Source organism: Danio aesculapii, chromosome 3 (assembly GCF_903798145.1).
Source record: "Danio aesculapii chromosome 3, fDanAes4.1, whole genome shotgun sequence".
In the NCBI taxonomy this organism is placed as follows: domain Eukaryota; kingdom Metazoa; phylum Chordata; class Actinopteri; order Cypriniformes; family Danionidae; genus Danio; species Danio aesculapii.
In genome coordinates, this window is record NC_079437.1 from 34508718 (window position 1) to 34523718 (window position 15001).

Here is a 15001-nt window from a genome sequence, read left to right on the forward strand (position 1 = left end):
GCAATCTATTGCTTTTCCTGCAGCTCCCGGATGTAATGTTGAATTTTAACAGCCGAATTTGAGCCACTGATTCAAATTTTTAAACTGAAATAGTCATAAAAAAAATGAAAAATAAAAACTGCCTTTTGAATATTTTACTTTGTATTTTTAAACAGAACTGAATATTTTTGAAGTTAAATCTGAAATTTGTATATGAAATATTAAATTTAAGTATAAAATTGTGTTTTAAATTGAAATATTCACATTTTAAATAAACAGTTGTGTTAAATTTCAGGACTAAAAAAATTCAAAAATTGCAAACCCTGGCAATTCAAGTCACTAAAATGCAAGCAGTTAATTGAATGTGTTATTTTTTTTCAGTTAGTGCTATTTGACAAGCTTTTTATTTCAATACTTTTGGCGTTAATTTTGTTCCATATAATGCAGTTATTGAATGCAATATCCGTTTTAATCTGGTTTATACAGTATATTACTTTTTTCATAGTAATAAAGAAGTTATAAACATTTTAGAAAGAATTGATGAAATATGCTGGTCAATTCAACAGGATATGTGTCTACAACTGCTGTTGAGTAATCCTCATCCACATTCATTCCCATCCTTTTATTTGTTCTGTGTTTTACTTTCTGTCTTTATGACCATGTTCATCATCCCACATCCATTACATGCCTCTCTTGTTCTTCTCTCCCTCCTGCAGTGTGGCCGGGATGCAGAGAACTTTGACCGCTTTTTCACCCGCCATCCACCGGTTCTCACCCCTCCAGACCAGGAGGTCATCATGAACCTCGACCAAGACGAATTCGAGGGCTTTTCCTTCATAAACCCTGAATTCCCTGCCATGGAAGCCCAGAGTTAAGGGCGACCCCCTAAAACTAACCCAACCCTCCATCAAACCCTCCCCTGCCCTCTTCATCAAACCTCATGTTTATGTACCATACACTGGGGCACGTGTATGTATATAAACAGCCATGCACCAAAACTAAACCATCACTATACATATGCATGCTGAGTTTTGATATTCGTAGATTAGCCTAAAGATCGCTGTGGCTTTCACGACATCCCATTGAATGTATTCATGCTGGAGGAACGTTTGAATCTTTAGACCTTCTCGCACTTTGGCTGTCTTTATACTATTTGTTCTCCTACGGCTTTCCTGAATGTGGTGTGTATTGCATAGCTCTTTTCTAGACTACCTTCGGATGTGTCTTTCTCGGGATTGTCGGTGTTGAGATTTAGCCATTTGCACTAAAGGTGCATGAATCACATATACGAGATGCAAAATGGCTAGCCTCGCTCTCCGTATTCAGCCTGCGGCAGTGATATTTTTTGCTGATTTTATCATCAAACCATTTTGCTTGTTTCCAAAAGAATGCAAACCTGGAAAGATTTTTGCATGACAATTTTGTTTTATCCAATATGTTAGTTAGTTAGTTAGCTTCATAGTGAACTTGAGGCTTGTTTTAATCTTTAGTACAGAATTTAACACAATTTTTTCTCTGTCTTCATTTAAAGCATGAGTAAATCTGAATGAATTAGGGTGCCTGTTTGCGTGTATGTATGGGCCAGTAGAGCTTAATGGATGTGCCTGATTGTGGTAGTGATCTGCCCTTCTTTTCTTTTTTGCCTGATCATCTCACACCATCTGCAAACATTCACCCATGTATGGAAAGCATGACTCCTGTGATGGTTTCTCTTCCTTGACTTCTGCTTAAAGGTCAGACGGATTTTATCGAAAGGTATTTGACAGGCATATTAAATATCAACTACCTCCTGCTAGAGACAATTACCGATTGAAATAGGATGAGAGAACGAGTGCTAATTTCAGAACTGAGCTTGCACTGTAGCCAGTAACCTTTAAAAGCCCATCGGCCGTATTTTACTGACCCCTATCTTAGATAAGAATGGAAACCACTTTTTAACATTCTTGGGGGTTTATGATGACAAAGAGATGAGTAGCTACCCATGGGTAATATCTTAAATTATACCCTGAATTTCATTCAAGAGCATGTGTATGAGCAAATTAGTCTTATTGGGACGCATTGATGTAGCTTCACTTCGCCTGAATGATTCCATCTTGAAGTTTGTCAACAGAGACCGGCCTAGTGTCGGTACGTGAGTTTGTGTGGAACTTAATATTGCACCTCAAAGCTGAACAGGATATAAAGAAGATGAATAATTAGAATTAGAATAGTAACATAAAGCATTTTAAGCATGTAAACATTGCTCAGAAGCAACAATAGGGGTCCGATGAAGCTATCTGACGTCGTGTTAATGGGTCCAACAGGGAGGCTGGTCAGTGCAGAGCCCTAATTTAGCATTCTGACGGCTCGGGATACGACAGCACTGTTCATGTCAGCACTAACAGCAGCAAAGTCCTTGTGTGGAACAGATACTGTATCACTAAATGGAACTGGAAAGGCCACAAGAGCCACACATCCACAGAAACGGGTCAGATCCTCTCAGACATCACAGTTCCCTGAGCGGTTATCCATGCTGACTAGCGGCCAGTGGCTTTTATTGGAAACCACTGGGGCTTCATATCATATCTTCATCATGGGATTTCAGAGAAGGGAGAACCTCTTTAAAATGGCTTCTTGTGCGAGAGGGTTTCCAGATATAAATATATACTGCGGGATTAGAAAACTGAAAGAAAAGAGACGAAAAAGGAAACATGTTGTGCATTTGTTATTTCTGCCAAAATAGATATATACAGCAAGCAGTTCAACATAGGGCTTTGATATTTTTTTTAAGTGTCTTAAAATAATATAAGCAAATAATATGTGTCAAATGTTCTTAAATGTTATGAATTCTATGTGGTCAGTATTGTAGACAACAACAAAAAATTCTGAAAAAAGGGGGTTTTGTGTTTATGTGCATAGCAGCTTTGTGCATGAACTGATTCAGCGTACTTTTAGCGTAGTGTTTTAGTGTTCTTGACATTCCTGTGTGATTTGCTCAATACATCCTCAATGCTTTTTTATGTGCCAAATATTTTCCACAAACATACACACACACAAAACATGAACATACATTCAAATAAAAGTGAAACATCAATAGCCTTTGTTTGGTTTTGCGTTGTTTCCCTCATTGCAGTGCATATAACCTGCTGCAACCTGCCATCTCTGTAAACCACAAAAGACCGTTTTCTATTCCAAGACCCGATCTGACATTTTATTCGATCCCATAAAGCATTATTGTGTGTGTTTCTGAACTGCTTGGCAGAGAAAGTCTTGTCAATTTGCTCGGAGCATCGGCGTATAAAACCCAACTTGGACGGTGTGCAGCACGTGCCCACGCTAAGCTCTGCATATTTCATGCCTGCCACTTAACATGAGAACATTTCATCCTGTTCCACCACCATTCAGCCAATGACATATGGGAAGAACATGCATAGGGGTGGGTGAAAACTAGAGAGACGCTTCATACGTGGTATTAAACGTTTATTGGCGCTGTTTAATGCGGCCTGCTTATGTAAGTACTACCGCAGCACGGGGGTCCCGCAGATCTTTTCAACTTGTTGTTTTTACAAATATGCGGTACACAGTTGAGTCTGGCGCTCGGCACAAGAGTGTTAATTAATTCTGAATGTCGCAGCCTCAAATTAAATGAGTCGGTTAGCACGAAGTGTGTGCGGCTTATCAGCTGAAAACAGGTCAGCGTTTGATACTGCTGTTCTCTTCTTGCGCTGACATCAGCTCGCCGCTAATCCGCTCCTTTATAGAAAGCTCTGTGCCTTAGTATCGCGCGAAATTACAGAATCACGATTGGAATTAAAGCCTGGCAAAATGAGCACCTTGGATTTAAAAGGGGAGGGGGGTGTCTTTTCTCTCCTTCCCGAGAGCTTTTTTTTCTTATTATCGTTCCCTTCGGGGCTTTGGGCACAGCATGCATCTCGAACTCTATCTCTGCTATATATCTGTATGAAACCACGGGCGATAAATTCAGATTCAGCTCTCTCATTCTCATCCTGGTACTCTCGATGTTTGTTCCACTGTCATCTTATACGTCCATGTGCATCACAGCCTGTCTATGGGAAGTGAACTGCTCGGTGTGCCCGTGCTAATCTCATCTTGTCAAACAGACCTGTATCTAATCAACACAGAATGGCACTGGCCTGCATCAGCATGGCAAGCTAGCATGGATATTCCTGTCAACTGAGACCATTTTGGACCATCATTCATTTCTAATTAGTGTCATTTATCATTTAGCGATGGCTCAGGATGACAAATATTTTGTTGGATGTTCTTTTTACGCTCTTTGATCTGTTATATCCATTCTGATGTTAACAGTGCACATGTTTTCAGTTCTTTGTACCCAGTTCTACACCCATCACTCATTCCAAAGGTCAATTCACAGTTTTAGGATGTGCAGAATGAATTATGCACATTTTTATTCAAGTTTTATTTTACTCATATTCAGGCTATTCAAGATGATGTCATTTTTTCTTCAAAAGAAAATTGAACAGACGTCAATGGCTACTACAACTTTGGGGGGAAAACACTCCTAACATGAAAGTAAACAATCAGTCTGTGCAAGAAATTGAACATTCATTCATTTATTTTCATCACCACAGCGGAATGAACCGCCAAATTATCCAGCATATGTTTTAAACAGCGGATGAATTTAAACAAACAAATTAAATTGAGCAATGTTCAACCTAATTTGTTTGTTTAAATTCAGCCCAAATAAATTGTTTACAACCACTTAACATAAAAAAATTTAGTAAATTCAAGGAATCATCTTTGAATAATTTTTTTCAGTGTGGGAAACACTCATACAAACTCATACACTACGGTTAATTTAGTTTATTCAATTTACCTATAGCGCATGTCTTTAGACTGTTGGGGAAACCGGAGCACCTGGAGAAAACCCAAGTGAACACGGGGAGAACATGAGAACTCTACACAGAAATGCCATCTGGTTCAGCCAGGACCTTCTTGCTGTGAGGTGACAGTGCTAACCACTGAGCCATCGCGACGCCCAAGAAACAACATTATTTACAAAATTATTGAATTTCATCCATAGCCCCAGCTAACAACCCTGATTGCATTCAATGACTTTGTGTAGGCACACACACACACTGCTTGTTTACAACAGAACGGGAGAACACCTGTTTGTATGGTTCATCAAAATGGTGCTTAAGGCTTGTTCACACCCATGACAATAACTATAACGATAGCAACCACTACTGTAACAACAAAATAGAGAAAAAATATTGTAGGAATCTTTTTCAGTATTACTTTTTTTTTTTGCTGATATTGATATGATACCAGGGCTGCCAGATACATTTGGTTTTAGCTTGAAGTGAGAATCTTTCCCTGGCCCCCAAAATATAAATATATTTTTATTATATTATTATGTTAGCATTTTGTTCTGAGTCCCGATTGTAAGGTTAAATGTTCATGAACAGCTCAAGTAAACACCTATTCAACATAGCAGAAGCAAAATAATGCTTAACTAATAATAAAACTAATATAAAGAATGCATGAAACAAACAACAAATCTTTAGAGCTTTGCAATTATATCCTGTTGAAGTCAGAATTATTAGCCCCCCTGAGTTATTAGCCCCCCCCCCCCATTTTTTTCCCTAAATTTCTGTTTAATGGAGAGAAGACTTTTTCAACACATTTCTAAACATAATAGTTTTAATATCTGAATTCTAATAATGATTTATTTTATCTTTGACATGATGACAGTAAATAATATTTGACTAGATATTTTTAAGACACTTCTATACAGTTTAAAGTGACATTTAAAGGCTTAACTAGGTTAATTAGGTTAACTCTTCAGGATAGGGTATTCAAGCAAGTTATTGTATAATGATGGTTTGTTCTGTAGACTATCAAAAAAATATAGCTTAAAGGTGCTAATAATTTTGACCTTAAAATGGTTTTCTTCTCCAGAAGAAAAAATATTAGCGGAAATATTGTGAAAGTTTTCTTGCTCTGAACATCATTTGGCAAATATTTAAAAAAGAAAAAAAACTCAAAGGGGAGCTAATAATTCTGACTTTAGCTGTACAAGGATGCGCTAAATCACTTACAGCACCTTTATTGTTGGCACTGTAAGTATTAAATGATTTATAGTTTATAGCTATTAATGAGTTCATGGTCTTTTTTCACTCCAATTCGGTCACATGATTCACTGCTAGCATTCTAATTGAAGGATTTCAAAACAATTGAATCCCAATTTAACTGTTTCACCTACAGTTTTGTTGCCCATTTTCAATGAAAATGTAGTCAAGCATCACAGCTTGGCAACACTGCTCTAAAAATTGCCCTGTTTATCATCACGTTTAAATGATAAAGCCAATCAGAAACCAAATATAAGGGATCTTACATTTAAAGCGGCAGATGACATTGAAGAGAACCTCACTACAACCCCTTTTTCAAACATCCTTTAAAGGAATCAGTTGCTTGTACCTTTGAAATAAATAATGGTAAGCATTAACAGAAATTAGATCATTACAACAAGCTAGCAAAGCTGTACAACATAAAATGTAAATGTACCTCAGGTGTCAAGTGTCTTTGTCTTGCCTTCTTTGAAGTTGCAAAATAAAGGAAAAAAAGGTTGATTGCTTGTTAATATATAGCTGTTTTTATTCCACTACACTGTCTAGATTAGATTGCTTACACTAGATTCATTGTTGCTCAAAATCACATGCTGAGAGCATCTGCTGGTTAAAGGCATGTTTTCTGGATTTTATTTATTTATTTATTTATTTTTGTCAACAGGCATTTTTTTGTGCTTTTCCAAGATGCTGCAACCTACAGTATATAGAAAGATTCCATTTGTGAGCGCATTAATTGACTCTTTGCGCTTATGACCATTTGCTTTGGCTATGGATTAAATATATTAATGTTCAGTTTTTATTTTTTGCACAGATTGTTGGTTTTACTTTATAAGACTTGTCAAGAATCATGAATATAAATTTTCTTTTGCCTCCGTTTTTTTATTTTTTGATTCTCAAAGTGCTTGTAGCCATTGACTTGCGTTTCAAAATGCTAATTTCACGGAAATACCATTTCAATATAAACTCATTTTATATGTTGTCAAGTGAAGAAAATCGTATAAATTTGTACAAATTAGCCACTTTTCTGACAAAACAATACTATTTTTTTTCTTGCGAGATCAGGCTAGTTAATAACTATGCTGGAACACATCTACAGTATAACATTGTTACTGTCATCGTCATCTTTATAATAAGCCGATCTCAATGTTATGTTGAGTGGGGGCTAGGATTAGCCACTGAGAATGAATGTCCCACAGTCCTGAAGTTTCCATGCCAATGCCCAGTGCCATTTTCCTCTGAACTGTCTGGCTCTTGAGAGCCCAGGTATTCTAGTGGCCATCACTCTGGAGTTGTGGCTTATGTGCTTCGCTGTGCTGTGGTGTGCTTTGAGAACCAGCAAATGGACAAAAAGGTAGGAAATGTGCTTCTTGATGTATCATATTTCTTCCTCCTGTCCACTTTACTCTTTCTGTCTCGAGCTGTTTTTATCCATGTGTGGATTGCCAGGAGATCTCAGACTCTATTCTGGACTGTGTTTGTTCTCCAGTTTGCTTTTGTTTGATGTGATCTGCATAGCAATAGTTGGAGTCATATGTCTTCTATCTCTGCGTCTGTGATCTTGGTTGTTTGTAAATCCTTTTCGCTGTGCTGTTCTGTGATGGCAGTCTCATCCCTCTCTGTCTTCCTCACCTGAAAGTGACTTGTTCTTGTTTCTGTTTTTTTAAGGTGCTATGTTCATTGGGGAAACGGAGAGATCACACTGTTTTAGTGTTGTGTGTTTATTGTTTTCAAACTGTACCGAACACTTTAATACCAAGCACTGTGCTGCATTACTTCAAAAAAACACCTCCCACAATTCCCCTCGGCCCACCATTGACCAGAGCTGAATAATTTAGGTGGAAATAATAAGTGAATTGCATTGTTTTTCTAAGACTGGCTTCATTTTTGGCCTTATTATCCAAGCAGACATCCAACAGGCTACGATTAATTTATGGGAAAAAAGCTTGAATATGTTTGGCCACCAATATCATTCTTTGTTCTGCTGTTGATATCTAAAGGTCAGTGCGAGCTGCCATTCATAAGCAATTTTATTTCCACAATGTAACACTTTTTGAAGCAAAACAGGATAGTCAATGAGAAAATAGTGGGACGGTGTGTAGATTTAACAAAATGGAGCTTAATTTATGAACTAGAGGAAGTTATATTTCATTTGAAGACTATAAAGACAAAAATAAATTTATTCAGAATAATGTGTGCTGATTAATCATTCACGATGAGGGGCATGCACTAAAAAACAAGTAAGCCCATATGGAAGACTGTTTTTGCCTTAGAGTTTAAAAAGAAAAAAGGGGAATTTGACTATTAGAAATAATGTTGCAGCTGTGTGAGAGAAAATCAAAATTTAAGAGAAATTATCACAGTTATTAAACAGTGTAAATTATGATTGCCATAATTCTTTTCTACAAAATTAAAATGACAGGAAAGTCACACTGCAAGTCAAAACTTATATACAGGGCTGCATGATATTGGACAAATCTGATATTTTATTTTGTTTAAATTTATGTTATGACATGAATACAATTTCCGCAGATGACCTGAATAGCTCTATTTGGAATAAAATCATTAATTTGATTGAAATAATCCTGTATAGGAGTGCATCAAAAAAATTGCAAGAATAAATAAATAAGATAGAGCAAAGATAAGTGAAATAAGTAGTCAGATATTCAGGAACAGTAATACGATACGATACAATATAATCATGATATTTTGCTTCTGATATTGATAGATCACGATATCAGCGATATAAACCATTTTATAAACAGCACATATTTTGAGAATTGTTTGATCGGCAATTACGAGCAGCACCACCTCACGCATATCAATATTTTGTCCTGCTCCTATTGTTGATCTATTATCCATTATTGTACGATGATCTAAATTTACATGAAATAGTCAAAACCAGTGTTGGGGGGTAACGCATTACAAGTAATGTGTGTTACATAATAATATTACTTTTCTAAGTAACAAGTAACACATTATTTTTCAAAATTAAGTAATATTATTTAAGTAACTTTGTAAAAAAATGTAATGTTACTTTTTAGTTTATTTATTTCACCTTTAAAAAGAATTGCTAAATTAAAATGATCGTAGTCATGTTGAATCCCGCACTGAGTGAGAGAATGCAGGAACAGACAGAAATTAAGACGTTTAGCATTATCCTACATTCATTTTTATTGTGTTTTTTAAGGATGAAAAAGATGAAAAAAGGTCAGAAAAGGTAACTTAAAAGTAATGTAGCGCATTACTTAACATAAAAGAGTAACTATGTAATGCAACTAGTTGCTTTTTTGGGGTGTAATTGAATACTGTAATGCATTACTTTCAAAAGTAACTTTCCCCGACACTGGTCACAACAGCAGGTTATGCTTGCATTATTACAAGTAATAGTGAGATATGAAGGAAATATTGAAAACAGTGACACGAAAGCACAATAAAAATAGCTTATCACAGTAGCTAGTCAAAATGACAGAAATAGATAAGCCTGTGACGTAAAATTGCAGTTATATAGAAAACTTACAATAGTTAGATAATCAAACTGTCAAGAAATAGTCGAAATTGTAACATTAAATTGAAATTTCATGAAAGTCACAATATGAAGGCAATTATGAGAAAGTCAATAGTAACATATGAAGACGTTATTACAAAAACAAAATAGTTTCAGCTGAGACAGTATTTAAATAGTAAGACTGCTAAATAGTCAACAATATTGACATTGGAAGACACAATTATGAAAAATAGCCACAACTGTTTGAAATTAACATGTGATTACAAAACGTAATGATGATAAACAAAAGCACAGTTATGAAAGTCACAACTGTTTGATATTAAAGTTTGATTACAAGAAGTAATCATTAAAATATGGAGGCACAATCAGCCACAACTGTGACAAAATCTGACCTACAAGAAAATCGCAATTGTTAAATAATTATGATTAAGAAACCATCTCAATTGTGAGATTTGCTGTAATTTTACAGTCGATATACTTTATTTTTACTGTCAAAAACTATTTAAAGTCACAATATGATAGCCACAGAAATAATCAAAATGCAGATATGAAGACAGTCATGAAAAATAGTCACTCTAGTTTGATTCAAAGATTAATTAAGAGAAACACTCAAGAGATATGAAGTATGAGAAATGCTATCATCAATGTTCATTCACTGTATACTCTAAGGAAGAAACAGCCTATTGTGTATTGACTACTGAACACAGCGATTCAGAAATATTTTCCCCTTCCCTTTTAATATGACATGACAGCCCCACAAGCAACTACCGAACGCATTTCCACAAGACAACATATCCTAGCGCTTTGTGTACATTGTATATCAGTGCGGCTCTCGCATTTGCGTTGCCGGAGCTTCTTGCTCCAGTGATGCTCGGCGTATTGAGTGCCGCCCCTCCCCCCACACCAGCTTTTTCCTTTGCCTTCATGGATTTACATTGCCAAGCAGTGCATTAACAATGTCTAGCCCCAGAGAAGTCCTCTCTCTCTCTCCCTCTCTCTCTCTCTCCTTTCTATCCCCTCCACTCTCACACCTTCTGTCACATTCCCTCCATCCCTTACTCTGACCCACCTTGCCCACCCCCGAACTCCTTTCTTTCTTTCTTTCTTGCTTTGCTTAACTGTGTGTCTTTCCTTCTCCGTCCTCCCACTCAGTGTGTGTGTGTGTGTGCATGCATGTGTGTGTCCTCTGAGCCAGGCTGGCTCTTCCCTCGGGCATGCTGGCACACAAGGCCACAGCAGAGAGGAATTCTCCCAGTAAGAACAGGCCTGTGGGCCTAACAAACCGTCTGCCCCTTTCATTTAGACTCCTCTCGCACAGAGCGACAGAGACAGAGGGATGCAGAGTAAAAGAGAAAGGCCAGCAGTGCCTACGCTTTAGCATCTCATAAAAGAAGAAGCAGCAGCACACAGTGTGTCAATGCAGCGAGCGTCTCCCCCAGCAGCTCTGGATGGGGACTGTCAGTGAGATATGAGTCTCATCAGTGGCCTGGGCGTCTTTTTAAGTGCTTGTGTGTGTTATAGTGTCTCCTCCTGAAGTGGAATCCTTTCTTCTTCGGCACACAATTCCTCTTCTGCCTTTAGCACAGCTGGGCTTCTGTCTGCAGTGGATCCTTTATCAGCTTCTTATTTAGTGCGGATGTAATTGTTGGTTTTAAAGGGATGCCTTTTCTGGAAATGAACGTTCTGTTGTTGTTTACTCACCCTCATCTTTTTCTCTTTCAAACGCACCTAAAATGCTGGTTTTCATTTCCATTAGGGAGTATTATTTGCCCCATGGGATTGAAATCCATTTTTTAATCTATGAATTTGGGAATTTTTTGGCGGGATTAGTATTTGAAATGCTTCTGATTGGCCAATGTGTTAAATAAAAAAGAAAGAAACGTAATGTAATACAGCAAATTGAAACTTTTAATTTAATTTATTTATTATTATTATTATTATTCTTTTTACAAATTTCTGATTGGTATTTAACTGGAGAATTAAGGCCCAGATATACTCACTGTACTTTTATCTTAGGAAAAATAGTTTTGAAGTACCACAGCAGTGATCCTAGTCAAAAATCCTGGCTCCGCAAACACTGATGAGAGCAAAAGTTTTGTATTCCTCAGTAACAAAATAAACGTACAATTGAAATTGCAATAGTGTGAAAACAAGGCCAACTGATAATACTAATGTGGATGTTTGGCCCAGCTCCACTCCAGTCAAGTAAATTCACATTTATTTTTTAGTACTTCATACAGAAGAATGGTTTAAAGTAAACAGAGTTAACAGTACATTTACATACGGCATCAGCATCAGTGCTTGACTTAAAGGTGCAGTAGGTAATCTGCCAAAATGCTAACCGGTTGCATATTAACTTTGAAAAGACAATCCCACCCCTGCCGTCAAAAGCCACGCCTCTTAAAACACAAACGCGCACCTTAAAGATGACTGTAGACAACCCACTAGATTATGTAATTTGCCAACTTCATAGTACTTTATAATATTACAATTCTAAATGAAACACTGTATTATATCTAGCACATTTTCAGTTGTGTAGCAAGCAAATCTTGTCATAATGTGCAATATTTCAAGCATGCAAAGATCGCAGGTCTCACTCGCTTACTTGCTTTGTCCTAAAGTGACTACTGAATGATTAGTGGTTGGCCGCGGCGTGCAGGAATTACACTTATAACTAAACCGTACTTACATGCTATTTCAGACCGAATATTCAGAGTAGCATGGTCAACAGTTCTAGGGAGTGCACCACAGGCTGTCGTTGTTCAAAAATGAACCAATAAGATGTGAATAAAAAACCAACTTCACCTCAGTTATGCAGGGTAAGCAGAATAGCGCTATTTACTGATGTTTTTTTGTTAAACTAAATTAAAATCTACATATCAATGCTGTAAAGGGTCCCTTATGAACCTGAAAATAGTCATATCAATCTTTTGCTGGTAGATTTCAGTGGCTGAACAACATTTCCGTGCATATACGTAGCTCATGTATAATACAACACAATCTACAGCAGCTTTGTGTGACGTAAATAGTTTTACAACATAACATTACCTGTCTAACAGAAATACTTCATCCTTCCTCCAGCGTGCAAAAGTAACTCCAATATTGATTCAGGATTTTAAAGTTTTGCCTGAGCATTTGTTTTTACCGCTGTCACTCTTTCTAGTGTGCACGTGAACGGGCAACGTCAGATCTGCAGATGTACATATCTACATTTTTTTTACAGACCATTGGGCTACTAATCAGAATTACGGAAATTTTTAAGCCGACAAATTTTAATTGGATGAAATTTTTAGTCTTATGCCTTACCCAGAATATAAAAATACACATAAATACATTTAGATAATTTACCTTAATCATTACTATTGGAATGTAAAGAGACTTTCAACCAGCAAAACAAAAAAAAAATCTGAAAGAAAATCACCTACTGCACCTTTAAGACATGTCTAAAGCTTGGTGCTGATATGTTTGTTATAGTGACAACAGCCAATCCCGTTGGAGGATAATATAAATACTGTACCCGTATATAAAGACTAACTGGTTCACAACCCACCAAAGAGATTATGCCTTCCCAGCAGGAACCTTGATGTAAAACGAAATCAAATTTTTTACATTGATGTCAAAAAAACGTGTCAAAAATGCAAATCAATTGATGTCAAAACTTTAACGTCCATTTGACAACCGCATATTGGAGCCCATTTGACCACCAAAATAACAACACAAAAATGAGAAAATATAAGAACTGGAAAATTCATCTGAAAGCTTCAATTACAAATGACAAATTTACACTGGATTTTGTATCCCTGCAAAGCATATAAACTACCTTGATTTGCATTTTTGACGTGATTTCTGACATTGCTTTGACATCAAGGTGCCTGCTAAGTTTCTTCAATTTTAATGTTGCTCTATAGACCCTTTACACATTTCCGGATTTCTCAGTAGCGGAAGGCATCATGGTTGGGTAAACTTAGAGCGTGGTGAATCGGAGAGTACAACAAATATATATTTTTTACAATCCTATTTGCTGAAATAATAAAAGAAAAACTCCACAATGGTGTTATCAAGACTTTCAGAAAAAAAGAAAAAATTGTGAGAGACTGATGCTGGCTGCCAGAAGAGAGAATGCTGTCAAAATCTCAGCCCCATAGTAACAAGTCGCATAAGCGGTAATTTGTTTTTTTATAATTTGACGCAAAGATGATATAATACATTCATAAATGCATATAAATGTTCTTACGTTTTAAAAAAAATCGAAATATTAAAAACTTAAGGATTTAAGAATATGATGAGCGTTAAATGCATCATAACAGTCTTGTGAAAAAGGTCCATTGTCTGGTGTTCGGTAAAACTGATTGGCATTTGCAGCCAAGGATAATCTGCAACTGGCTGACACCTGCTTTGGTGCTTCAGAAATAAAAAATATACTTCTACTGCTAACAATGCTAATTTATGTCAATTGTATGATATCAGCCATTCAAAATAAATGAGAAGCAACAATAGTGGCTTCCATAAATATAGTGAATATAGCGTAAGGCCAATTCAGACCACACTATCTGGCGGCACTAATTTCGGACAATCTCCAGAATGACACTTCTTTACATTTTCTATGATTGGACACTGATTTAAAATCATGACAACAAACTACTGACCAGAACCAGAAAATCCAGAGCACATCACATCTGTCCTCGGGTCTTTACACTGGCTCCCAATTACATTCAGAATAGATTTTAATGTATTATTACTGGTCTATAAATCACTAAATAGGCTAGGACCTCAATAGATTACAGATATGCTCACTGAATACAAATCTAACAGATCACTCAGATCTTTAGGATCAAGTAAATTTGATTTTCCAACAGTTCAGTCAAAGCAGGGTGAATCTGCCCTCAGCTGCTACGATCAGATGTGCTCCAACATGAGGCACATTTAAATCAAGACTGAAAACACATCTGTTTAGCTGTGCCTTTACTGAATGAGCACTGTGCTACATCTGACAGATCGCATTATTAAGTCTTTCTTTTCTTTTTCATTCATTTATAACTTATTTAACATGTTTTAACCTCTTTTAATCATTTTTATTTTCTTGTTTCTTTTATTCCTGTTTATGTAAAGCACTTTAAATTACCACTGTGTATGAAATGTGCTATATAAGTAAACTTGCCTTGCCTTACTACAAACCAACATCCGAAACGTGTTGTTGTTATTTTCCTTTTTTGTTAGTGTGGTGTAAACTGGCCTTTAGAGCATAAAAAAAATCAAATTTTTTACATTGATGTCAAAAATGCAAATCGATTTGATGTCAGAACTTTGACGGCCATTTGACAACCGCACATTGTGGCCCATTTGACCACCAAAATATGGGAAAAAAAAAAAAAAAACCACCAAATGACCTGTAAATAAAAAAAATAAAAATAAAAAAAGATTCCAC

At 36.4% G+C, this 15001-nt stretch overlaps 1 protein-coding gene across 2 annotated transcripts in view; it reads left to right on the forward strand.

The window, feature by feature from the left end:
- prkcbb (protein kinase C, beta b) overlaps window positions 1-15001 on the forward strand; it is a 259088-nt gene that overhangs the window by 241720 nt on the left and 2367 nt on the right. The window contains exon 17 of one of the 2 annotated variants that reach the window (XM_056453820.1): window positions 696-1614. The exons of the other annotated variant lie outside the window; for it this stretch is intronic. Coding sequence (XP_056309795.1) covers window positions 696-854 — 159 coding nt within the window. The 3' untranslated portion in view covers window positions 855-1614. Of the gene's footprint in view, window positions 1-695; window positions 1615-15001 lie in introns of those variants that run through there. 2 annotated transcript variants of the gene reach the window in all.